General features: G+C 38.4%; 1 protein-coding gene across 11 annotated transcripts in view; it reads right to left on the minus strand.

Annotated features, from left to right (window-relative positions):
- The window catches only part of NLGN4X (neuroligin 4 X-linked), a 245,856-nt gene that overhangs the window by 163,072 nt on the left and 56,922 nt on the right, over nucleotides 1–25,862 (minus strand). For all 11 annotated transcript variants that reach the window (XM_007060549.4, XM_007060547.4, XM_037899774.2 and 8 more), the window contains one exon: nucleotides 2,247–3,042. In XM_007060549.4, the coding sequence (XP_007060611.1) occupies nucleotides 2,247–2,718 (472 nt within the window). In that variant the 5' untranslated portion in view covers nucleotides 2,719–3,042. The remainder of the gene's footprint in view (nucleotides 1–2,246; nucleotides 3,043–25,862) is intronic.

Consider the following 25,862-nt stretch of genomic DNA (forward strand, 5'->3'; position numbering starts at 1 on the left):
ATAAAAATGCCATTTTTCCCCACAGAATTAAATGGGCATAAAACTAACCATTAATAAACTGCTACACAATGACATTTGGGGGTTCTTCCACTTTATGAGGTAACAATAATATACTTGGTTTAAAACCTTGCAAGATCTGAGGCTGAGTAGTTTATTAGTCTAGGGTTTGATTAGGATATAGTGGACACGCTCGATTTTATTATTATTTATTATATAGACATTTGAATTAAATATTCAAATTTTAAAAGAGAAGAATTCAATAATATGATGTGCCAGACTGCTGAAAGGTAAACAGGCTTAACCAAAAAAGCAATACCATTGTTGACCTTTGTTTTCACACTTCCAATCTTTCCTCCTGGTTCCTTCACATGAGCAAAATTCCTCTCTCCAGAATAACTACAACAATATATTTGCCTACATTGTGCTTTAAAATGAGATTGGGACAGAAGGACTGGGGGGTTCTTCCAGTATGAACAAATAAGACCTTGTCTTACAGCCCTGACTTACAGAGTTGTCCTATTGACTAATTAAAAGCTGCAGGATAAAACCCACAAAATAAACAAACACATAAGAGTTATTCTGAAGACGTTCTAGTCAACTGCTGGAAATGGCCCACCTTGATTATCACTACAAAAGGTTCCACACACCCCTGCACTCTCCTGCTGGTAACAGCTCACCTTAAGTGATCACTCTGGTTACAGTGTGTATGGTAACACCCATTGTTTCATGTTCTCTATGTATATAAATCCCCCCACTGTATTTTCCACTGAATGCATCTGATGAGGTGAGCTGTAGCTCACGAAAGCTTATGCTCAAATAAATTTGTTAGTCTCTAAGGTACCACAAGTACTCCTTTTCTTTTTGAGAATACAGACTAACAAGGCTGCTACTCTGAATTCTGAAGACCAAGACGCATCTGGACATCTAGGAATAAGGAGAGGGGTTTGGAGGAAGGAGGGAAATAAGAAGGAATGTTCAGCTCCCTGCAGACACATGCCTTTTCTTTTAAGACATTTTCCCTTTCAGTAACGCAACTGTTTTTTTTCCTTTCACTAGTCCAACCCCCTCTCCCCACCCCCAGTATCTTATGCGTTTTTTTAGTATTCTGCTTCAGCTGAAGGGACTGGGAAAGTAAGGCAGTACGTTTATTGCTGGCAAACAGTTTGGAAAATTCTAAGTACAGAAGCCAATCAGAGCAGAGGGATTATGGTAGCCAGAATACCAAAATTTGCATGTTCAGAGTACGCTTACTGAGAAAAAACAATACCATGATTATGCAAATCAAACCCCCCCACAAATAGAGAAACGGATTTGCATATCTGGGGGAAATCTGTACAGTTATTCATCAGTAAGTAACTGCAGTGGATGAAACAATTGGCTTCAGCAGAATATTATTATCGCTCCCTTGCAATTATTCCTTATCCTGTAATACTGAACAAACATTAGTGAGTTGGTGTTTGGTCAAAAGAAGCCTTGTCTTCAGTGGGACTTGCTGTCACTCAACACTTCTCAAGAAACATTCTGTGCACCTCACAAAAACAGCGAGAATAAGGAGGTTCACAAATTTGTGTTACCAAAGCAAACATTTGTTATACTGATGACTGGGGTAGAGTAATAATCTCAGAGTTTTTTGCTGAAGAGTAGATGAGGGTAAAAAAGGGCATTTTCATAGGATGTTCTTGCATAATATATCCAGTGATTGCTCCATTTTATATTTAGTGAATGAATGATATAAAACTTGACTAAAAAATGCTAAACAGTCACCGAGTCTTCAAGTTGCAGAACTTGAGCAATCCTTTGCTGATTAAAATCAAACAAATTTAAATGTAATTTCAGAAGGTATTATAATAAACCAAAGAGAAAGGGAAATTTCTATAAACAAATTGTTTTCCGTAAAAAAAAAAATTGTAGTAGTATTTGTATACTTCAGTTGTGTGCTAAAATTATATTGTTTCTAGAGGATTGTTTTATTTGTTTAGCATAACCTTTGGGATTGTGACCCATTCGTACACTGGCCAATGCCTGCAAATATAACTGCAATTTGGTGACACAAAGCTCTATAAAAATGAATTCATGCAAGCATGCTTAATTGATATAACATTTGCATCTAATGAATATAAAGAGAAACAATTCAGTTAAATAGATAACATAGAGGAAGTAGAATAAAGTATAAAGCCAGTATTGAAGCTACTCATCATTTGCACAAATAGCGGGCGGGTTGGTTTGTGATTGAATAAAATACTTACCATCCTCAGTGGGCACATAGATATTCAAATAAAGGCAATCTTCATTTTGATCTTGCACGTATGTCACAACGGTATCCAAATTGGCAGTAAACCAGACCGGCAGCATGTCATTGAGCAGTGACCTCTCATCCAGGTACTGAGGGCAGACGGCAGCAAACTGTGTGGCATTCCGAACGCCAGTCCATGAGGAGGGAGGTTCTGGAGGCTGGAATCGCCTCTCCCCAGTTGGAGGGGAGGCATAAGGAACTCCCAGGTACTGCTCCACCGGGCCGAGGATCTCATTGGGCAAAGGTGTTCTTAGGCCACGTATTTTGCCATAATTTGTGGTAACAACAGGGTATTGTGCTTGGCCATCAATGAGGGTAAATCTTATAGCTAGTGCAGTTATCCACAAAAGGAAGTTAGAATTCAACATGACACAGACTGGTGTGAAGATCAAAGGCAGCCATAGGAGTCCCATTGGCCTTGACATTGTTTATATCAACATCAGCAGGGCTCTGTCTTCCGCAGCCAGGGAGACAAAGGGAGATGAAGTGAAAGGCAATACGTAATATTTTCAGGTAGTGAAAAACCTAAGGATGAGTGTGGTTGATGCCTCAGTTGATTGACCATAGACAGATTCCAACGTCAGGACAACCAAGGGAGTCCTCGTCCCTAAGGCCCATCCCCAGGCTCCAATGCTGGTTTAATCCTGGTGGTACTTCCCAGCACGCCGAGAAGGAGAATGTGGTCAGCAGTCACTCTGCTTCATTGGCACAATGATTCCTTCCAATAGATTCCAGCTAGATCAATCAGCCTATAGCCAAGAGGAAGCAGACAATTTAAATTAATACATTTATTAACATTGATCAAAACTGCAATATTTTTTTACGCTTATACAGTGTCTTTCATACCAGGGTTTCCATGTGTTTCATGAATTTTAATTCTCATGAATTCTCACTTCTATGAGAGGAATATTACAGTAAATCCCTTTTGAAGACGGAGGTAAAGAGGCTTGCCCAAAGTTACAGAGCAAATCAGTGGCAGGACTGAGAAATAAATCCAGCTTTCCCAATTTCCAGTCTCTTGTCCCTGTCACAGATTCTCAGCCCCCATCAAATCCAAACATGCCTTGGCTGTTTCATCAAGGTTACCGTCCATGCACGTGCCAGCTCTGCAACATTTGCTAGCCTAGACAAACTGGAAAATGTGCATCCCTTCGCACTTCCACTCAAATAAAGCATATTTACTAAACATTTTGCTGCACTAGATAATCTCCTTCCTTTTTCCATGTTATGGTGATTAAATGTGATTACTTATTATTACCTCAAGGATGAAACAAAGGAATATAAAGAAATAAGGTATACCTGTAATTTTTATTTATAAGGATAAACAAAATTGTTGACAAAACAAATTTATCTTCCACAGACATATTAAAAGAACAGCTGACATACAGCAAGGGAATACGGCAGAGTTCAGGCAGTATATGATTTGAGTTGCAGTAGGTCAACATATTGTTTTTTAAAATATAATATAAAGGTTTTAAAATTATTATGTATATACCATTTCTCTGAAACATAAGCAGCACTATACAGAAGAAAGCTGAGAACCTAGATGCATGATTCGGCTCTCACACTGGCTTTTCTGCTAGTGCAACTCCATTAGCTCCATTGGAGTTACTCTTGAGTCGCACTGATGGATCAGAACCAGGTGCTGGATCATAAGAGCATAAGAACAGCCATACTGGGTCAGACCAATGGTCCATCTAGCCCAGTATCCTGTCTCCAACAGTGGCCAGTACCAGAGTTTCATGGGAAGTGTACAGAACAGGGCAATTATCAAGTGATCCATCCCCTGTTGTCCAGTCTCAGCCTCTGGTAGTCAGAGGTTTAGGGACAACCAGAGCATAGGGTTGTGTCCCTGACCATCTTGGCAAATAGCCATTAATGAACCTATCCTCCATGAACTTATCTAATTCTTTTTTGAGCCCAGTTATACTTTTGTCCTTCACAACATCCTCTGGCAATAAGTTCCACAGATTAACTCTGTGTTGTGTGAAGAAAAACGTCCTTATTGTTTGTTTTGAACTTGCTGCCTATTGATTTTATTTGGTGACCCCTTGTTTTTGTATTGGCGGAAAAGGTATATAACACTTCTCTATTCACCTTTTACACACCATTCAACAACCATAACAAACCTCTATCACATCACCCTTAATCATTTCTTTTCTAAGATGAACAGCCCTGATCTTTTATTAGTCTCTCCTCATATGGAAGCCATTTCATAATCTTGATCATCATTTGTTGCCCTTCATCTTTATAAGTGATGATCACTAGTTACCTCAAGATATGAAAGAAAGAAATACAAAGAAACAGGGCTCACCTGCATAGTATATTACAATTGTATTTATCTTTAATGAAAAGGTAGTGTCCAAATATATATGCAAACAATTGCTGAGATGAAAGAAACTCATACAACATATTTGAGGGGTTTTTTTTCAGAAGATGTTCCCTTCCAGTGTTAGAGAGCTATGTAGCTATTAACATTGATTGTAAATCAGCAACAATTAAAGAGCTATCAGTGTAACTGCCTTTGCATAAAGCAAGAATTCTGAAAGGAATCTCATCCTTTCTTTAGAATATCCATCTTTAATGAAAGGTAGGGAGGAACCCACCAGATTAAGAGGGAACCATAAACAATTTACAGTTCAAAAATCTGAGAAGTAGCTGAACACCCGGTACAAGATATGTTCAAGACACAGTTGTTGCCAAAGGGCTTGCAATCTAAACATGCCTTTTCTAAACATTTTTAGAAAGAAGAATCAATGACAGCCCTAAGCAAGAGCCTAACCAGAAATTCCCGTACCTGTGTACTCTCTCCCTCCCTGTTCTGCTGCTCCGTGGCTTTCTCTTTGTTGTAACAGTGTGCAACAGCAACACCTGTGGATACCTGCTATTGCTCCCTCACTCTCTCTTAGCCTGTTAATTTCACAGCCCAGGCAGCAGGCAGCAAAGCTATCATCCATAGACTACTGCAGCTTGATGCTACATTCAGAGAGCAGCAGCAGCTCCTCTTGCCTAGGCCCTGCACTGGGAAGGTCACTGGCATAGTTACAAGAACAAGAAGGGGGACTTGCAACTGGGGAGAAATAGTAACAATGGGGATACTGAAGAATGGAAAAGTGAAAAAGACTTGGGTGGTAACAAATGGACAGACAGGAAATCAGAGTTGGGGTGGGGACAGAGACAGAATGAGGGGCAGAGAGAAAGACAAAATAAAACAAGAAAAATAAGTCAGGGGGCATAATGAACAAGAGGAAGGGAAACAATGCCATGGAAAGAAATAGAACTAACAGACAACTTTAAAAATAATGGGGCAAGATCCTCAGCTGCTGCAAATCAACGTAGAGATACTGAAATCAATGTATACCATTTGAATAGCTGGCCTAGTAAATAACTATATATCAATTTTCTTCTCAGACCTGGAGGCAGGAGCACCAAAGGATTCCTCGCCTATGGCAGCAAAGCATCTAAAGCTGGTTCTGGATGTTCTGAAACAATAAACAGAAGGTTTCCCCACCCTCCTTGTTTTGTTTTTTCCTTTTGAGTAGACGGTAGGAGTAAGTATAGAATGCATGTTTCTGCTATGCAAAAGCTTAGAGTTTAGAGTCCAATTGTATACATACACATGTGTGTGATAGCTACTATCTTGGTCAACACACTGGATATTGAATAGGGGAACTCCAGAGGAGAAAGCATGAACTTCTACAACTAGAGCTAAAGAACCAGGCCCTGAAGCTACGGCTATAACAGATCCACATCTTCTATGGAATGGGCAAAAAGTTGGACAAGCTACACATAGCGACCACAGTGTTACACATATACACCACATAAAAGCAATGCATGCTGTAGTTGTTAAGCATTAGCTCTATTACCTTACTAAAACTGCAATAGAAGCAGAATTCTTTTTTTGTACTACATGACCGTCACATGCAACTCTACCTAAGTTTAACCCCACCCCCCACAAATGACAGTTTATTAATGACTTGTTATGCTATACTTAAATATTAAGAACCTTTTGAAGAAGAAGCCTACTTAAAATATGTTCAGGATAGTTTTATTATATTATTTTAAATGAAGGGGGTAAATCCCACACTTTTCAACGTCTGATCTTCTGGATTTCACTGTTATAAGAAATACTGGTTTGGAAGCCTGATCTGCTAGTAATTAAACTATTTGCTTCATCGAATATAGCATCTTTCTTTTTTATATTATTTAAACAGCAGAATATTTTTCAAAAAGCGTATAAAATGATCACCCTCCAACATACACAGGAAAACATGTATGCTAGTTATATTATATGCATGTAATAAATGTATACATTTACACTTTTAAAGAAGCTAGAAGATCTGAATAAAATGAGTGAGAATTGCAAGCTGTATTTATCTTATTCAATGCAGAACTGCACCTGAGGGTAAAAGGCTTTCTTTTTATCTGAGATAAAATTATTTTAGATATTTTACCATAGGACAAATCAATCAGAGGAATGTCTATAAGCATGGGGTTGACTGTTTAATATGTCTGCCTGCATACATACAATTTAAGGAAAGAAAAGAATATGTTCTTGTCATTATTTCTTATTACTCTTCTTAATTATTTCCTTTGGGGTAGGTCCTTTGAGCCACAGATATGGACCAGAGCCAGGCAAGGCATTACAGACAAACAGAAGAAAACAAACAAACACACACACAAAAACAACACCCTGGCCCAAAGAGCAGCAATGGCAGTGGGTCCCCTTTCATCCCATCACTGAATGCCAAGGTGGATGAACCAGGGAAGGTTTCTTCTTCTTAAACTGAAATAATGTATTGCTATTTGTTGTATGGACGACAATGATGACCATTTGAAGAAAAAATATGGGGATAGCTGTGGGCAGGAAAGAAGTATGGCTGGCTATTGTTACATTTACTTCACTCTAATTATAGATTTAAAAATTAGTCTAAGACAGCGGTTCTCAAACTGTGTGTTGGGACCTCAAAGTGGGTTGCGACCCCTTTTGAATGGAGTTGCTAGGGCTGGCTTAGACTTGCTGGGGCCCAGGGCTGAAGCTCAAGCCCCACTACCCAGGGCCGAAGCCAAAGACCGAGGGCTTCAGCCCTGGGTGGCAGGACTCAGGTTGCAGGCCCCCTGCATGGGGTTGAAGCCCTTGAGCTTCAGCTTTGCACACACACACACACACACACACACACACACACACCCGCCCACCCAGGGCGTGGGGCTTGGGCGGGTTCAGTTTCGGTCCCCCCTTCTGGGGTCATGAAGTAATTTTTCTTGTCAGAGGAGAGTTGTGGTGCAATAAAACTTGAGAACCCCTGAACTGCATTATAAACAGTAACATTGATTAAGCCTAAATTGCATGGAATTCAATTTCCCCAACTTTTACCCCCCAAAATTTTATCAGTATCAGAAAACACAGCATACCGCTATTAACACAGTAACTATATATAGTGTAGGTTGTTTTTTTCTGTAAATATTGAAACCTGGTAATTATTACTCTAATCACTTGTTACATTTTGATCAATAGAGAATAAGATTAACTATTCTTTAAAATATCAGATTGTTATTTCTTCCTTCACTTTTCCAAGTTTTTGTCTGTTTGTTTGATTTATTCATTTTTATCTGCACTAGAGCTTGCTAAAACAGTTTCTCGGAGCATCATTTGAATATATTTAACTCCATGTCAACACAGAGTGGGGTTAAGTTTTATTCTGTGTCAGTATAGTGTAAAATGCTGGCTGCTTAAAGATGATCAGAGCAGTCAGATGAAATTGTAGTGAAGAGAAGCACTGAAGGAAGTAAATCATATATGATTATATAGCAGTTCCTAGACCAGAGTATTCAGAGGTTAGTGGGAGGGCTGTTATCTGAAACTGGCAAAATAAAATAATAATAATAATTCTCAAAATAAGTATTTGTATGCATTTTGCTACCTCTTCAACAGAACTCAGTTCAAAATTAGGACAGAAAAAAAACCCTGCAGGAAATTATTCCTATAGCGACTTCAAATTAGTTATCAAAACTAAAAAACAAAGCAATTCCTTTAATTTCTAGGACTTGATAAATAATTTCAATAAATTCAAGCTACAGCTACCTGCAGTATCTTTTGTATGATAATTCTCGGGATTAAGCAGAGAAATCCAAGGTTTCTGCTTGTGAATTTGTAAGGTATTGTCACAAAATTCCCCTCACATTGAGCATTCCAGTGGTGCAGCTCAGTTACTTACCCTTCCCTTCCAAGGGGGAGCAGCAGTGCATCCTAGCTTCCTGAGGGGTAGCTGTGAAAGTAGCAGTGATCTGCTTCACTCCTGGGTTGCTCCCCTGCCTAGATTTTGCCTCTGGTGCAGCCCAGCTGCTTACTTGTCTCTCTCTAGCTGGGAGCAACAACACACACCAGTTTCCCAGCAAAGCAATAGTCCATGCTCATCCTCTTGATCTATCAGTCACCTTTCATCATCAAACATGCTATTCTTGAAATATTGTCCTCCCTGGGCTTCTGTGATTCTGTCCTCTCCTGGTTCTCCCCCTAACTCTCTAAATGCTCCATTAGAGGATCCTTCACATGCATACTCCAACTTTCTGTGGGGTGCCTCAGGGCCTTTGTCTCCTTCTTTTCTTCTTCTACACCTTCACTCTGGATAATCTCATCCACAAATACAAATTTAAGTTCCATCTTTATGGAGATGATTCACAGATCTGCTTCTCTGCTCCAGAACTGTCTTCTTCTGTCGAACATAAAATCCCAGCCTGTCTCTCTGATTTCTCCTTGTGGATGTCTAGCAGTCAGCTCAAGCTCAACATGGCTAAAATGGAGCTCCTAATCTTCTCCTCCAAGTCCTCCCGGTTACTTTCTTTCTCAATCACTACAGACAACACCACCATCTTGCTTGCCACTCTGGCCTGTAACCAGGGTGTTATCTTCAACTCGGAAGTCTCTGTAGTCCCTACATCCAGGCTATGTCTAAATTAGTGATATTCAGACATCAGTGGTTCAGGAGCCAAATTAGTGATCAACATTACCCAAAAGAGCCACATTGGTTGATAACCCAGTAAAAGCATCCTGATTGGTTAATAATTAAATCACACAGTGTTTTAATATCATGTACTGCAAAAAAGCCATAGGAGACACATTAAAGAGCCACTGGCAGCTCGTGAGCCTCAGTCTGAGAATCGATGGTCTAAATCTTGCACATTCTTTCTGCATACGATCTCTGAGACTCAGCCTTTCCTCTCCATCCACACAGCTAAATCTCTCCTCCAAGCTCTCATCATCTTGTGTCTAGATTCCTGCAACATCCTTCTCTCTGGATGTGAAAAATGCAGTCTTCCCTCACTCACATCCATTCAGAATGATGCTGTAAAGGACATTCTCCTCACCCCTCTCTTTGTATCCCTCCACTGGTTACCCCTTCTCTACCACTTCAAATATAAAGTTCTTGTATTTGCTTTCAAGGCCCTCCATGGGTCAGTCCTCACCTCCCTGTTGTTTCTCATTTGCTACTGAGTTGTAAACTCTTGCCTCTGATCAGCCCTTAATGCCAGTCTCCACTTCCCACTTTTTAAATTGTCAAACAAGCACCTTCATGCTTTTTCCAACCCCCCATCCCTTACACATGGAAGGTACTCCCCATAAATATCTGCAAAGCTACCTTTCTATCTGCCTTCAGAACTCTCCTTTGCCACAATGACTACAAAAATCCTTACAATGACTAGGCTGCTGATGTGCTGAGACTACAACTTTATATGCTAACTCCTTACACTGCCCCAGTCTGTCTGTCTGTATCCATCTGTTGTCTCTTGTTTTCTCCTTAGATTATAGGCTGCCTGGGTCAAACTGTCTTTTAGTTCAGTCTTTGTACAGCATCCATAATGGGGTCCTTGTCTATGACTAGGGTTCCTAGTGGCTGTGGTAATTACAAATATTTTTTCTTTTACTTATTATTTGTAATATCACAAATTCAGCATTACCAACTTCACTGAACGATTACCATGAACACACATGTTGTTCAGGTGACTTCACATGCAAACATCCAGTCAGGTATGTACATGGGGAATAATTTTGCAAATCAGGCCCTAAACAATAAATAATAAATAGAACTAAGCTTCCCTGTTTGAACCATGGAAATGATCAGTCAGCACCAAAGTCAACTGAGCTATACAGAGCTGATGATCTGATCCTTATTTCTACATACAGGGTCTGATTCACCACTGCATTCCCCCAGTTCTATGAAGGTGTCACTCCATTTGTTTTTCTATGGGGTTTTAAAAAACATATTTCTCTATTTACTTTGTTGTTCACCTTTTAGCTGTGCAGATACAAAAGAAAGGGCTGATTGCCTATCAACAGTGCATATGGAAGGCTGTAGAGCTAGCAATGTACAGCTCTTATTTTTAATGAAAAAATGCAACAACAAAAAATAGAAAATCACGAAAGACTCCATGATAGGTTTCAGACAGAGCTATAGTTAGAAGTAACTAAGGACAAAAGCAGGACTTCCATGCACTCTTTCATTACAAGAAGGATTTTCTAGAAATTCCAGAAGAAAGTAGCAATATTAATTATATACATTTCATGGTATAGTTAAATAATTAATTATTCCAACCTATGTGCTAAGTTTACACAGGTCTAAGTGTACCTGGATAGTCTCTCAGACAGATTTTGACAATGTCATCAAATCTTTCCGGTCAGAAACTATAGTCATCATTTACTTTCCACAAATGGACACCTATTTATTTCTCACACATTTTTATTTCAATGGCTCCTGCCACCAGCTACAACTCATTCTCAATTTCTGTGTCTCATACATTATCTAAAAGAATGGTGTGATTATGAAGAAAAGGCCATACAGTCACCCAAACTGTTTTCAAGAATTCCAGTTTTCTCAATTTGGAAAAAAAAAATTGAAAAGCAAGGACCATGTTTATGAACCACTCCCTCTTTTAGGAAAACAAAGGACTGATACTTTTAACTGCACCACAGACAATCAGTACTTTAGAACTAAATATAAATCCAACCACCATCATGAATATACTTCTACATTTTTAATTTTATGTATTTAAAATATGCACTTCCATCTTTCCGTTTTAAAAATACAAATAAGTATTTTCTTTGAGACAGACATATGCAGCAATACAGTGAAATGGAAGACCCATGCCACATCATAGACTTACACATCCAGATGGAGGACATAATGCAGGACTAAAGGGGGCAGTCACACTTATCTTTCTCTCTGTTTAATTTCAAGTCTTTTATCTTGTACGAAGAAAGTGTGATAGCAATTCAGTGTCTAGGTCATCTCCAAGTGATAAATTTCTACTTGCATTGATAATTTAATAAACATGCAAATAAAAATGAGATGAGAGAAAAGCAGCACTTATTAAAATATATAGTATTTCCTTTTTTTTTTTCATTTCTTCCTAGTTCTGAGTAAGATAAAATATCTTTTGGACTCTTTATACTCTTAGACCTTTTGACATGTTCTGTACAATGGTTTTATAATGATTCAGAATGTGCGAAAGGGCAAGAGAGCTTTTCCTTGGCAATTGTTTTCCCACTTGTATTAACCCCATTTCAACTAGTATCACCTCCCTGGGGGATGTCTGGTATCTTCTTTGAGTGACTTGACTTGTCTGATTTTCTAATGGGCAGTTAGTGCACTCTTCTCAAAATCTAAACTTGACCATTAGTGATGGGAATGTGAGCTTCCCATGACTGAACAGATTCAGCAGCAACTCAAATGCCTCAAGCCTGCAGGACAGAGAGGTCATGACATAGTCTTTAAAATGATGTGACAACATGCTGCGCTTGCGAGGTAGTGTGACAAGGGCAGTGAGCCTTTTTTGTTCGGAAAGAGTCCAGTGCATAAATATGACTAGAGGCAAGCATCAGAACACAAATTTCTTGATTTGTTGGTATTTGGTTAATCCTAGCTGCAAAGCCTAAGCAAATACCACATTCATTCCAATATGTATTTTGTGGAAATACTGCTCGTCAAAACAAACATGCTTAAAGCATGGTCTAGCAGAATTCCTGAATTCTATTCCTGGCTGTGTCACTTGCGATGTGCTTTTGCAAAAGTTTTTTACCCTCTTCTATGCCTCACTTTACCCAGCTGTAAAAACAGTAGCATAAAAATTATGTGCATTATTCCAGATTCATTTGTCCGACGCAATTCAGAAATAGCACTCCAAAAGAAAACATGATGTAGCCAAAAAACAGTGTGTTCACTACAGCACCCTGGGAATGCAAATGCTACTGTACTTAAAACCCACTTAAGCCTGGAACAGAAGAATTCAGTAATGAGTAACTAAAATGATAAAAATACATAAAAACCAAGATTGGTACAGAATGCATTAAAAATCTTACTAATTTTGCTTTCAGAATTAATCCTCTTAAATGGAGGATCACTGACCAAATATCCATGTGCCTCAGCAATTACTGTTCAAAGGTACGAAAATTAACTTTACCACTTCAAGTACTAATGACATCTAGATGTGATAGTGGGCAGCACATTAGATGTAAACTTGAAATAGGTTATGGCAGCTAAAAACTGCCAGTGGAATTTGGGGCTGTCCAGACAGAGATATTGTACCACCCAGCAGGAAGGTAGTAATCCCTTCTCTGATGATTCTGGCCAGATGGTGTCCAGAAATATTGCTTTCTTTCATTTCTAGGCATATCATTACCAGACAGATTTTTTTTTTTTTGACAAACTGGAGGGAGTGCAGGAAAGAGTGACAAAATATTATTCAGGGGCTGGCAAATACAGATGAGGATAGGTTAAAACAAGGAGGCAGGCACCATGAAACTCAAAGGTTAAGCCTGGGATTTTCAAAGACCTAAAAGAGTTAGGTGACTTTTAATGGGAGTTGGGTGCCTGACTGCTGGAGGACCCTTAATTAGAGTTTTGGCTGGGATCTTCTGGTATCAATGGGAGCAGAATCAGTCCCAATATAGGGAGTCTGGTTATTCATGGCTGTGCTAAACTGTGCTATTTATATATGGCTTTCAATTTGGGGTCCCCCAACAGGCAACTCAGGAAAGGACTATGTCAGGAAGGTACAATCCCTTCCTGAGCACTGTGGTGCACAGGCAGACTGCATACAATGCATCATCCTTTACAATGGTTCTCCTTTCTTCTCTGTCTCCCCACCACTGCCTGAACCTCAGGACTGCATAGGGGGAACAGTACCTCCAAGCCATTCAGTGTAGGAACTGCAACTATGGCTCTCTCCTTTATTTAGGGGTGCAAAGGGAGGAGGAAGAAGAATTACGAGTCTTTTTGTGTACCTGTAAAATCTGGCCCTAATCTGGTACCAAAGATGGAGAGAAATATTTAGTATGAGGTAGTATAAACTCGAAAGCAATTAGTTGAATTTAAGAAGAGAAAATAAAACACTAAGTATCAGGAGAAGTGTCCCAAAACTGAAAATGAGATCTGCAAAACTGAGGAATAGACTACGAGTGGCAGACGCTCCATCCCATTAGGGCATTTAAAACTAGGCTGGACAAAGCTCTAAAACCAAACTAACATAATAGATTTTTTGCCTTATCTACTTGCTACCAAAAAGTGTAAAATGAAGAAAACCAAAAAGTGTAAGATGAAGAAAATAGAAAGGGGTGGGGGAGGAGAATAGAAACAGAAATTCTATATTGAAAAAAATCTTTTTAATTAGATGGAACACACAGAGGACTTAGGTGCTGCCTTTCCACCCCCCCCAAGAAAAAAAGAACCAGATCAGGGGGGAAAGACTGTGTTTATTATTCACCACAAGTCCACAGTAAGCAAACATACTGTTTTGGTATTTTTCTGTTGTTAGTAACAGAGATAAACCTGTGAAAATGATTTGTTTGACAGCCTCTATCATTCGACCAAACATACAACATTTAAAAATGTCATCTAGGGTTTGGTTAATTATATTTTACTGCATCAATGAGCTTTCAGAACTTTAGCTCAATTCATCATCTTTGCTCCAGCAATAAAGTAGGTCACAAAGCAGAAAAACAAAAAAAAATTCCAAAATATGAGAATTTGTCATTTCTCCCTCGATTTGATGCAAGCTTTCCAACCAGTTCAAGCCAACAGCATAACCAAGACACCTCCCTCAATTTGACACACTGCGGTTCGTCACTGAGCTTTGTTTATGAGCTTGTACTTCATTTTCAACAATGCTCAAAAACATTAGGTAATTCATTGTGAAATATTTCAATCAAGCCTAAAGTTAGCATATATATTTAACAGTGATGATACAGGTATATAAGACTTATATGCATTATGATATTGTTATGTTATTATTATTTGTAATGGTAGGATCCTTTTAAGGATTGTGCTAGGTATGGTGTGTACATATGGGCCTTGATCCTGCTATAATTGAAATCAATGACAAACTCCCACTGACTTCAGTGGTGCAGGATCAGGTCCATAATGCGAAGATGGACCTTGTCCCAATGTGGATATACATGTATAATCCTTATTTTGCTTAGTCCTTCCTCACAGGTGAAAGATTCACATATATACACAGACTGTATATATATATACACACACAGTCTATTCCATGCAGGCATATCCCAAATCATTTTACCAATACTGAGAAACCCCAATACCATTTTAAGAGGCCTGCCTCAAAAATCTGGATTAAGATTTACCCATGATGGTCATGTTTGACCAAATCTTCAGTGATATTACACAGACAGAGAACTCAGTCATTGGATCACTTGAAATGAGATGGAATATATTTTGAATTATCTTTCAGAGCTAAAATTGTCAAGAAGTATATATTTTTCCCTGTTTTCTGACGTAAATCCATTGGTCAGGAAAAGAGCACAAGGCTTTTAAACTGCAGTTCAACCACCTTCTATCATGACCTTCACAATGTCTCTGAAGCAGATTTGTTTTCCCCCCAGTATTAACTTCCATTCCTCTATCAACCTTTTTGTCATTTTCAAAGCATTACTCTATGGTATCTTCCCTCAAGCAGAGTCATATCTCACTGCACAAGGTTATCAGTTCATTTCCACCATCTCTACAGTTAGTCTTTACTAAAATATCATTGATAGTTCTGGGCAAAAACAATATTATATAAAGGATGCACAGTTATTTTGCTCTCTCCCTGAAGTGGACAGCAAACATAACTCTTTGCTGTTTGCAAGAGAGCTATGTTCCCCTAAACTTCCCTGGTTCAAAAACCACTATTTATCAGGGACCTTCGAATGGCCCGGTGTAGAATGATTACAGTTCATATTATTTAGAACGTTCCATCTGTTTTCACAGAACAACAAAAACTGCATGTGAGCTTTCATAATTTTTAATAGATGGTGCAATGAATCCTTAGGTATTTCATAGACTTGTCTGACCGTATATCACACTGTACAAAGAGCAATATTCACTGCCCTCTCATGGTGAAACAAACTACACTTTATATTTCCAAGTGGTACAAGTCTCTGACTGTAGCTTACTTCTATTAGGTATTCAAAGCTTCTGAATTTCTTTAAGAGAACAAAGTAAATATAAGTACTGTGCAAAACATACACAGGCAGACTACATGATTGTGTGAGCAAAAAGTCTCATTGGTATATGTAACCGGGGTCCTAGTGGAGGCCAGCTATGGTTACTCAATTAGGGTGAACTGCAAAGACTGGGGCAGTCAAACTTCCAAAAGCTAGTGGATATTCCAATACTTAGATTCACCAAGCCAGCACAAAACAGCTTCTTTATTACCTTACTGGTTACTCAGAAGTCCAAACAACACAGTTCCCTTAAAGTGATCCAGGCTCAGGCCTCCATCCACGTCAAATCTGATGAAAATTTTAGTAAATCTTATTTCATCATATAAAAGAAAAGGTTCTATCAATCCCAAAGGATCGGACACATTCCCTCCCAGGTTAATGAATGCCTCAGATCTTACTCAAATACACGCTACGGCCAGTTCTTATTAACTAAAATCTAAAGGTTGATTTATAAAAAGAAAGAATGAAAGAAATGTCAGAGTTAAAATTGGTTAAAAGAATCAATTACATACAGTAATGGCAAAGTTCTTGTAGCAGTGGCTCAGGCTTGTAGCAGTGATGGAATAAACTGACCATATACTGACTTAAGTCAAGTCTCTGGAGTACATCCACACCTTGGATGGGTCATTCAGTCCATTGTTCAGAGCTTCAATTTGTAGCAAAGTTCCTCAAGAGGTAAGAAGCAGGATTGAAGACCAAATGTAGAAGATGCAGCTGCCTTTTATAGTCTCTTACCATGAGGCCTGTGCTTCCTTTGTTTCAAACACAAGCTGCCCAGCACATGGCTTGGAAGCCTTAAACTTCTCTCCATAGGTATTTCCCTGCATTCCTTGCTGAGTCATAAAGTGTATCTGCCTTCTCTCAATGGGTCAGTTGTATAGCTGATGGTCCCTAATGGGCCTTCAAGCAGGCTAGGCAGTGCTGATGCCAAACTGTCTGGGGGTGTCACCCAGAAGCATAGCACAAGTTTGAAATACAGACATACATACATATCTATAACTCATAATACAAAGGTGATACAAACATATAAACAAGATTATCATATCTGGCAAATTATGACATTTTGCAGATATCTTACATGGCATATCTGGCTGATTACATCCTGGGCGTTACCCCAGAAGCAAACATTTGAAATCCAGGTATAGAGCCAATACTTATACCTTTAAATACAAAAATGATACATGCATACAGATAGCATAATCAATCTAACCAGCAAATCATAACCAGCATAATCATAACCAGCAAATTTCATAGACATCTTATTCAACAACCTTTGTACAATATTTGCTGCAAATATATACAAGTGGTTGCAACATGATCTATATGGTCATATTTTAATCAGATAAGTCACAGTATGATTTTAGAATATGACACAGCTCCCCTCAATTTCTCCTCCCTTCCCAAGACCTCTCTTATTTTTGTCTTTTCTTTCACCACAGTCCCTTCACTTCTTACAAAACCTTCTCAGTTTTCTCCATATCTGTCTTCTGTTCTCACTTTGTTTTATCTAATCCCTCAGTCTCTCTCCCACCTTCCACCCAGAACTGTCTCATTAATTCTCACCTTCCTCTTTCCCAATCCCTTTTACTATTCTCCTTCTCTCCATTTTCACTTCCATTTGTCTAGGTTCTTATATGGCTCCCAGGTCCATGTTAAATGAGCACCTCCCAAATGTATATAGTGTACACAAAGCTATATGTTCCTCTTTCTTGCATTCCCTGCAGTCAGAAGGGATTAGACTTAATTTACTATGGGGTTTTTTTTGTTGTTTTTCCTTACACACACACACACACACACACACGTATGGATGGATGGATGGATGTGGTGTTACTGTGGAAAGGATAGAATGTAATAATTTTGTGACACACAGAGGAACTAGCAAGAAGGATTGATCTCTTTATCCTGGTCTCAGTTACCTGATATGGGCCAGGGTTGAAAAAGGTTAGACCCTGTCACATGGCAGAGGTCACTTACACCACTGGTTACTAGTACATCATCTCTTTAAAAGAAAATCAAACATTACTAATAAACCATGATATAATCCAACAATAACATGCACAAACTAATACAGTCAATTAATAAAACACATATCTAGGACACAGTCAGGTTGGCAACCTGAACCTTTTGACAGACAAGAGGATTATTCTCCATCTTATTGGACATCTGTCAGTAACTCCTATCTGTGTACCTTAGTCGCTGTCTAGCTGATCACACACCTGCTTCTTTTTTCTCAAAACAGTTCCTTCTGTAGTAGCCTCTGCTGAGGCAGAGGTGGATCCATCATCTAAAGCATTTGTTTTCTGCTCCTTATGTTTTTCATTGGCAGTGACTTGGTGGGCACATTATTAGGTCAGCAACATTCTGGATGGCCTTGAGAAACAGAGAACCGATGTCCCCTTTGTTTTTGTTTAGACAGCTGCTGTTCCTCCGGTAGGACTGCCCCCAGAAGGGATGGTATATCTGTCACCTGGGCAGGTTGCCAGCAACTTCCTGTTTGGAATCTAACATTTTCTTCCACTTGCAATGGGGATAACTGTCTGGCAGTCTTGATGCAGTATTCCTCCTGCTCTGATTTCCTGACATATTGCTATTTTATAATGATTTAAACAATTTTTGTAACAATTAGCTTTCTTAGACACTGGCGCTAAAATTGCTGTCCTTCTGCACATACAATTCTGAATGGGCAATACTGAAAATTTATTTAAGGGTGTTTTAATATCCCAACAACACTAAATACAGATACTATTAATCTACCAGGAATTGAGCCCCCTTTGAAATGAGTCCTTTGCTATTTGTCCTGACTTTGCTGATAACCCGTTTGCCAGTGTATACTAAGGCCCTGACGTGGTTCATTTGAACTGATAAATAGATACATAAAACAACAACAATGTAACATTTAGTAGAGCTGCTTGAACTTTTCTGAATTGTGAATTTACATTGTTTTTGCAACATTTGTGACAAATTATCTCAATATTGATCAACTATAGAATTACTTGAAAAGTGTTGACATTTTAATGCAAAAATTTCATTGACATTTCAAATTTAGATAGGAAAAAGGGGATGATCTTCATTCTACCCTCCCCACAAAAATCTCAGTTTTTCAGCCAACTCTAAAATTTACATTGCAGTAGCATGTGGATGCCAACCCAATCAGAAACTCATTGTGCTAGGTACTGCATAAACATTTAAATGTTCCAATCTTAAAAAACAAAAACAAAAAAACAAGGAAGTTGTGAAAATAAATCATTAGTAAATTTGTGGCCCTTATGTATTAATTCATCTCAAATCCCATGCTGAACACCTGTGATTTACAATGTGTGATCACATCTTTGCTTTATGAGTTGTGCAACAGTTTGACTTTTAAAAATGGTGAATAGTCCATTTTCCATTTCTGTAATAACCTTTGTACAATGATGAGGATCAATTTCATGTGTTTTCAGTGATTAGTTGCATTCTGTTTCCTGTATTTATTGGAGAATTCAAACTTAGGTACATTATCTTTGAGGTCACCACTCATTCCTGGCCAAAATATGACAGCTCTGGCTCTGTTCTCTCACTTTTTAATATCCTGATTAAGAGTAATCACTACGCTATGCATTTCCAACCTCATGCTGCATTTTGACACAATGTAATTTGTACCAAATCCCATAAGATGATGCAATTTCTCTATGGTCACACTAAGCTTTTATCTCTGAGGTGCCAAGGTTTTTCCTGTTGGCTATCCATTGAGTAGTAGCTTCTCAAGCTGTTATAAGATCGGGCAATTTTGATTCTGACTTGAGTTTGTCAAATTTTGGTTTGGAAATGGTCAGTAATTCTGTTGTATTTATTTATTCCTGCAGTTCTTTGCCTTTACTAAATATAAGAAGTCTTGAAAGCATGTCCACTGTAAGAAGCTTTTACATAGGCCGATATTAAACATTTCTCAAGTACTTTTGCAAGTTCATTATCATTTTCTGAAATCCAGGCTGTGTTTTATGAAATGGTTTCTGTAATATATCTGACTTCCAAAGGTTTCAGTTCTTTTGCTGCCACTGCTGATTCTTCTGTCCATAAAGGTGTAGTGAAACCACTCACCACCAAAAACAACTGCCAGCATTTCTTTTTAACCAACACATGGTTCTCTTGGGTTGCAGTCAGTGCTTAGGAAGCATGTCTCTGGATGTAACCTTTCAGTCTCCAAACCATGTGTGTTTACATCACAGGTTTCATGTCAATCTCAAAATATAATAGTACTGGCACTTCTGAAACAACTGGTGTTGGAAGAAATTTTTTGGTCACATAGTAAAAAATACAGTTGCAGAGCAACTGAATCTACTTGCTAAATTTGGTGAATAGTTTCAGCTGAATTTAAAAAAGATTGTTTTTGTTGTTGAAAAAGTCAAAACAGTTCATTTCACCATTTTCAAAATGAAATGTTGTGACGTCCCTTGTAATTGTCACTTTGATTAACATTTCATTTCAAAGCAACATTCATAGCATTGCATATTACATTTGACCCCACTATTTTTCCAGTTTTTTCTATCAGGTGAGTAAAAATAAAAACAACAAAAAACACTCCCCCCCCCAAGTTTTTTTTTTTTTTAATTTTCTTGTTCGGCCACCAAACAAAGAAAAAAAAAACAATTATTCACTCAGTTCTTGTGACAACTTTAAAAATTCCTTTTGCCAATCATCCCAGTGCCATTCCATACTGTTCTCAAACAACATTCTGAGTGGAACAACTCATGTTAACAAATTTAGCGATGAATTTGTTTTATATGTGAATGTGCCTATAAACCTACTTCTTTCATCCCAGGAAACATAGCATAAAGATCAGGTCGAGCCACTAGTGATGATAAAAAAGAAGTTGAAGTCAAATCTTCATTCATTCATCATATGATATTCCACTCTGTGTTCAAATTCTCTATTCTGCCCTGAGCACGTGACAGCCCCATTGCTGGTAATGCCTCACTCCACTCAACTGTGGGTGTTTTATAGGACAGGGATCTGTAAAAGCTACATAGAGGTTGAGTAGAATCTAGAAGTCACTGTTGTAGATTTTTAAGAATCAACTATGTGTACTTTTTCAGTTGTCTTAACAAACACTTCTTGTCCTCGTCACTTAAGGATTCAGTATAAATACCTTCAGTAGTCAACTTCTGGACTGAAGTCTTTGCTTCTTCCAGTACTTTTTCAATGAATAGCTCTCTGATTGATCCAAATGTAGCTTCTATTGCTGGACAAAGATCTACACTGTTGTAGCAGATGCCTGGATGGCATTGTTTAATGACCCAAGTGGTTTCAACAGTAGACGTACAAAAGAGAGAATGGCAATAGTCTTCTCTGAACATAGTAGCAAAAGTAATCCACCAGCCTCACTACTTAGATCCATCCCATATTGGTAGATACTTTCCAAAGCGAATAATGACGGCTGAAGTAATTTTAAGACAACAGCCAAGAATCGTTCATGAGAAAGCCAGAGGGTTTTCCCAGGTTGGACTAATTCAAACTTCAGTCCCAGTGTATCTTCTATATTTTCCAAGATATTCAGTCTTTTTGGACTCTTGCTGAAAAAAAATATAATGAAGACATTAAATTTATAGCTTTTTTAATGTCTTTGGAAGAGTCTACAGCTCGTACTAGCTCTAGTTGGAGTGGATGGCCTCTGCAGTGTGTATAGGAGAGATCAGGGTTACACTTTTCTCTGAGCAAAGCTTGTACTCCATCATGTCTTCCAGAGAAGTTTGCAGCTCCATCAAATGCACAAGCAGCCATCTGTTTGGGGTCCAATTGACAAGCATTTAACTCTTCTAAGATGTGGGTTGTTACATATGCAGCCAATGTGTCTTCTGTAACTTGAACACCTAGAAATGTACCTACTGGCCTACCACTGACATCAAGATAATGTACACAATGACTTAATACTTGGTGCCCATTTGCATTGGTGCATTTATCAGCCATGTATGCAAATTTTTTGAATGTGGTGAGAAAGTTCTTCACTTTTTCAACTGTTGAGTCTTTCACTGTTGCACCACATGCTTCTAGCCAGTCAGTTGAGTTTCTTGCAGAAAGATAGTGAGCATTTGCTGGTCTTGTTCAGAAGCAGTGTTCAACTTCAGGATGAACAAGTGATAATGCACTTAACATTGGCCTCCAGTTTGTAGTGTGTGGTATCTCTTGCTTAAATAGAAAGTATGATGCCACAGCCATGTTTGTTCGCATGAACTGTGTTGTGTCTCTAGCATTCTTAACAACCTCATTAACACAGACCGGTGTTGTCCTTAGTCAGTGGAGACTCAGGGTTCAGAGGTGCTTTCACATGAGTTCACCTCCCAGGTGGGGGGCAAGAAGGCACCTTGCTTGTTCCTCCAGCTGCTCACTGTTCGCTCTGGCCACTGTTGTTTGTTGTGCCACTGTTCACTCCATCGCTCTGTTGCCAATGGTCCTGCACTGTCACCTTCTGCTACCACCTGCCACTGTAACCTCTGCGAGTTGGTCTCTTGAGGTTTCACCCAGCTCTCAGTGATTTCAGCTGAGCTCTCAGTGGGGGAATCCCGTTGCTAGTGCAGACTGGCCATCTCTTCCACAGAAACACTGTCCCACAGCAGGTCATTATCAGTGATTTCAGCTGTAGTGGTCACTTAACAAAACAAAAGACTATCTATGGAGCCTAATCAGCTCTGTCTTTAAACAGTGGAGAGGGGCAGGTCAAACAGTACTTGTGACTCAGGCAGACCATCAAGCAAAACACCTGTCCCCACCCTCTCTCTTGATGCCCTCCATCAGCCCAGGCTAAGTACAGTTCTACTGCCCTTTACTCATACAATAAAAATAACAATTCATTACCCCCAACCCCACCCCGCATTCAAGTGATTTGTAACTCACCCACAGCCAAAATCTATCACTTGGGCAACACAGTTCTGTTTGCTGGATACCTAGGTAGATTAGATGTGAATGTAAATACAATCTGGTCCTGAAGCCTTCCCCCCCAGCCCCCAGTTTATCACTAGCTGTCAGGGAGAGCTCATTTAGACTTTGCTTACAAATCATAGTTTGAAATTATTAGGTTGGCCAACATCACTGACATGAATGCACTGACATTGTCATAAAAAACAATAGCTGTATAAGGAAGCTAGTCTATGTTCATACTTTTCAAATCTATTATACTTTTTCAGATACATGTATTTTATCATACACTTTATATGCTTTTAAAGTATGTATTAATGTTTCAATTTCAATTCAAATTTCCAAACAATCGCTAAATTGGCAACACTCCATGTAACTAGTTCACAAAACTGGGGGGGGGAGCAGAATTCAAGGGGTGTAGGGAAATCCCTGCTGTTAATCCAGTAAGCAGTGCCTGTTTTCACTTAGTACCATCTGATGTTACCATCCAGTCAAGTTCAGCTTTTCCTTTGTCTTACAGTGCTAATGGGATACTGTGTGGTATGCCTATTACACCTCTCAACCACTGGAAGATTAAATGGGTAACAGAGACCTAAACAATATTGAGCAAAGGAATAAAAAGCATAGCAGAGATTCATCAGCATGTTAACATACCTAAGAAAATTTGTCCCTATTTCATCACAATTTATTGCTCTATTCATCCTGTGTCTGAACTCTATAAAATCCCCTTCTCTCTTCGCCAAGTACTACCCTCTTCAGCCTTTTTCTACCAGACCACACATCCCCAACACACATGGACGGGGTTATAATGCCACCCCAATATCCCGGTTACATCTCCCAATCAGCCATCCCTACCTCTGGCTGCTCCTCTCTGCTGCTGGAAATAGAAAACTGCTGCTTCAGAAAGAAAGAAAGAAGTTCAATTTACATGTTTAATACTAGACTACAATCACCAATTATTTTGTATACTCTTTCTGTGATTATGGTGTACTCAGCTCCAATATCTACACTGAAATTCACAGTTCAAATATTTCAAGTGTCACAAACCCATCTGTTGTAGCACCTTACTTTGTAAAATTATTAAGAGTCTCAACAAAGTTCTGTTTCTGTAACATCATCTGAAATTTGTTTTCTAGCTACATGTTCTTTAATTAATTTTTGTTTTTGCATTTCTTTGCAATCTGTGCTAAGCATCATAATTTTGCACCTTATTCTGCTGTATATCTTTGGATTGTGCTCTGTTTCCCAATGTATTGTAAATAAATTTGGTCTCTGCCATTGGTTTAGCCTTGTTATTCTTTATTAATTAGATGCATTTCACTGTTTGCTAACACGTCCATTTAAGAGGAATAGCTTGCACTAACCTTGCAAATATTTATTGGCTATGGGGTTTTTTTTGTTTTTTGTTTTGCAAAGTCTAGTTCATTTTTCGAAACCACCTCATTTTGACCTGTTTATCAGTTATACCCCAAATAATTCAGTCTCTAATTAGTCTATCTGTTAAGTATTCAGTCACATGACTTAGCATTATTATATAGGTCAATAACATAATAAGTGATTTTTTTAAAATTATTTTCTGAGTTGCAGTTAATAACACAGAATTAGAAATAATATTTTAAATAGTTAGGAAGGCAAATTCAATTGCAAGGGGAGGGGGAAAACCAAGTACATGTTTAACAAGAACCCTCATACAACATTGGTATTTGCAGCCATTTATTAACAGAAAAAATATCATGAAATGAAAAGGAGTTTTGGCCTTACCCCTGTAGTGATCTCAAAAGTTAAGATAATGTTTTCCTACTTTCAGTTTATAGCTGAAGTAATTTGTGAATCAATGTCCTTGGATAGAAAAACAAAAACAGGTATGCATTTCCCTTAATGGGTAGTAGTCTTTAAATAGTTGTATGTAATATGCTTATTACCTTCTCACCAAATTTTATTGTTACCCTCTCTCTCAGCTGAGTATAATTCAAACGGGCCAAATCAGTTACCATTCAAAGGACAAAAGAAAGATTAAGGATTCCTCAGGAACGGTTTACTTGTCAAAGCAACTAAGTACTAAGTCTATTTAAGAAAAAGTTATGGATAAACTAACAAATGGTTTGTATTCAATGTACATCCTGACTTGCTCTTAATCTGTAATTATTAGAGTAGGGAAGTTTTTTCAAAATGTTTATTTTACACATTGTTTAATGGTTTTACTTTTTTTTTCCAATTCATCTTTCAGGATTCTTTATTCCTTTGTCAAGTTTATAACACCTGTGTTGTTTTTGTTTTCTTCTTGGCTTGCCTTGTAACAGAATGTCAATGGAGATTGCATTTTTTTTCTCCACTGCTTCAGCATCACTAAATTTAATGTCCTGTGGCATTTGGTTGAAGTCAGACAGTACAGGAAATAACATTTACATTAATCTCTGAAGTCAGTCAGAACAAAGTGCTTGTCTCACTACAATGCAAGTGATGTAGGCACAGTACAATAGTTTTCCCAAGGAATGTTGGCAACGAGTATGCAACAGCTCATCTGATTCATGGAAGACATTCTAGCCTAATTCAGACAGGAAGTGAGTCCATTATCTGAGTTTGGCCAGCATGCAGATGAGCTTCAGGGAAGCAAACCTGGGCATGGAAATAACTTTTGCTGCGATAAAGACTGATTGCTATTTGTTGTTTTACTAATCTATAAAGTGCTATTTTACTGAACAATGAAAATAAATTGGTAATACAGAAATTAGCTGAAACTGGTGTGCTTTAGCTGGCAATTAATGTGTAGTGAGGCCTTGGAGCTGTCCCTATCTTCTTCTTACATGCATTTTTCTGGCCTTTTTATTTACATACAGTAAAGGGGGAAAGCTTCTAGAGAAAGGTCATAGATTGCTTAGCATATTGTATGTTCAAATATATTGAAGTATAAATATCTCAAAAAGGAGAGAAGAGAAATAATTTAAAACCTCTATTGAGATTATATAATGGAAAATGTAAAACCATACTGGTACATGTTTGCTTCTTTCTGAAAGGACATGTGCTTGCTAAGGCCCCTTTTAAATCACCATTTTAGTAATGGAGAAGCTTTGAGTTTCAGGTACATGTTTCAGGAAAAGTGTCCTTTGGCCTGCTGTCCTCATTTCATCTTTTGAGCAGCTAGTTATATCCTCATTGTTCATAGGTGATAAGCCAGGAGGATTGAGG

Source organism: Chelonia mydas, chromosome 1 (assembly GCF_015237465.2).
Source record: "Chelonia mydas isolate rCheMyd1 chromosome 1, rCheMyd1.pri.v2, whole genome shotgun sequence".
NCBI classification, from domain to species: domain Eukaryota; kingdom Metazoa; phylum Chordata; order Testudines; family Cheloniidae; genus Chelonia; species Chelonia mydas.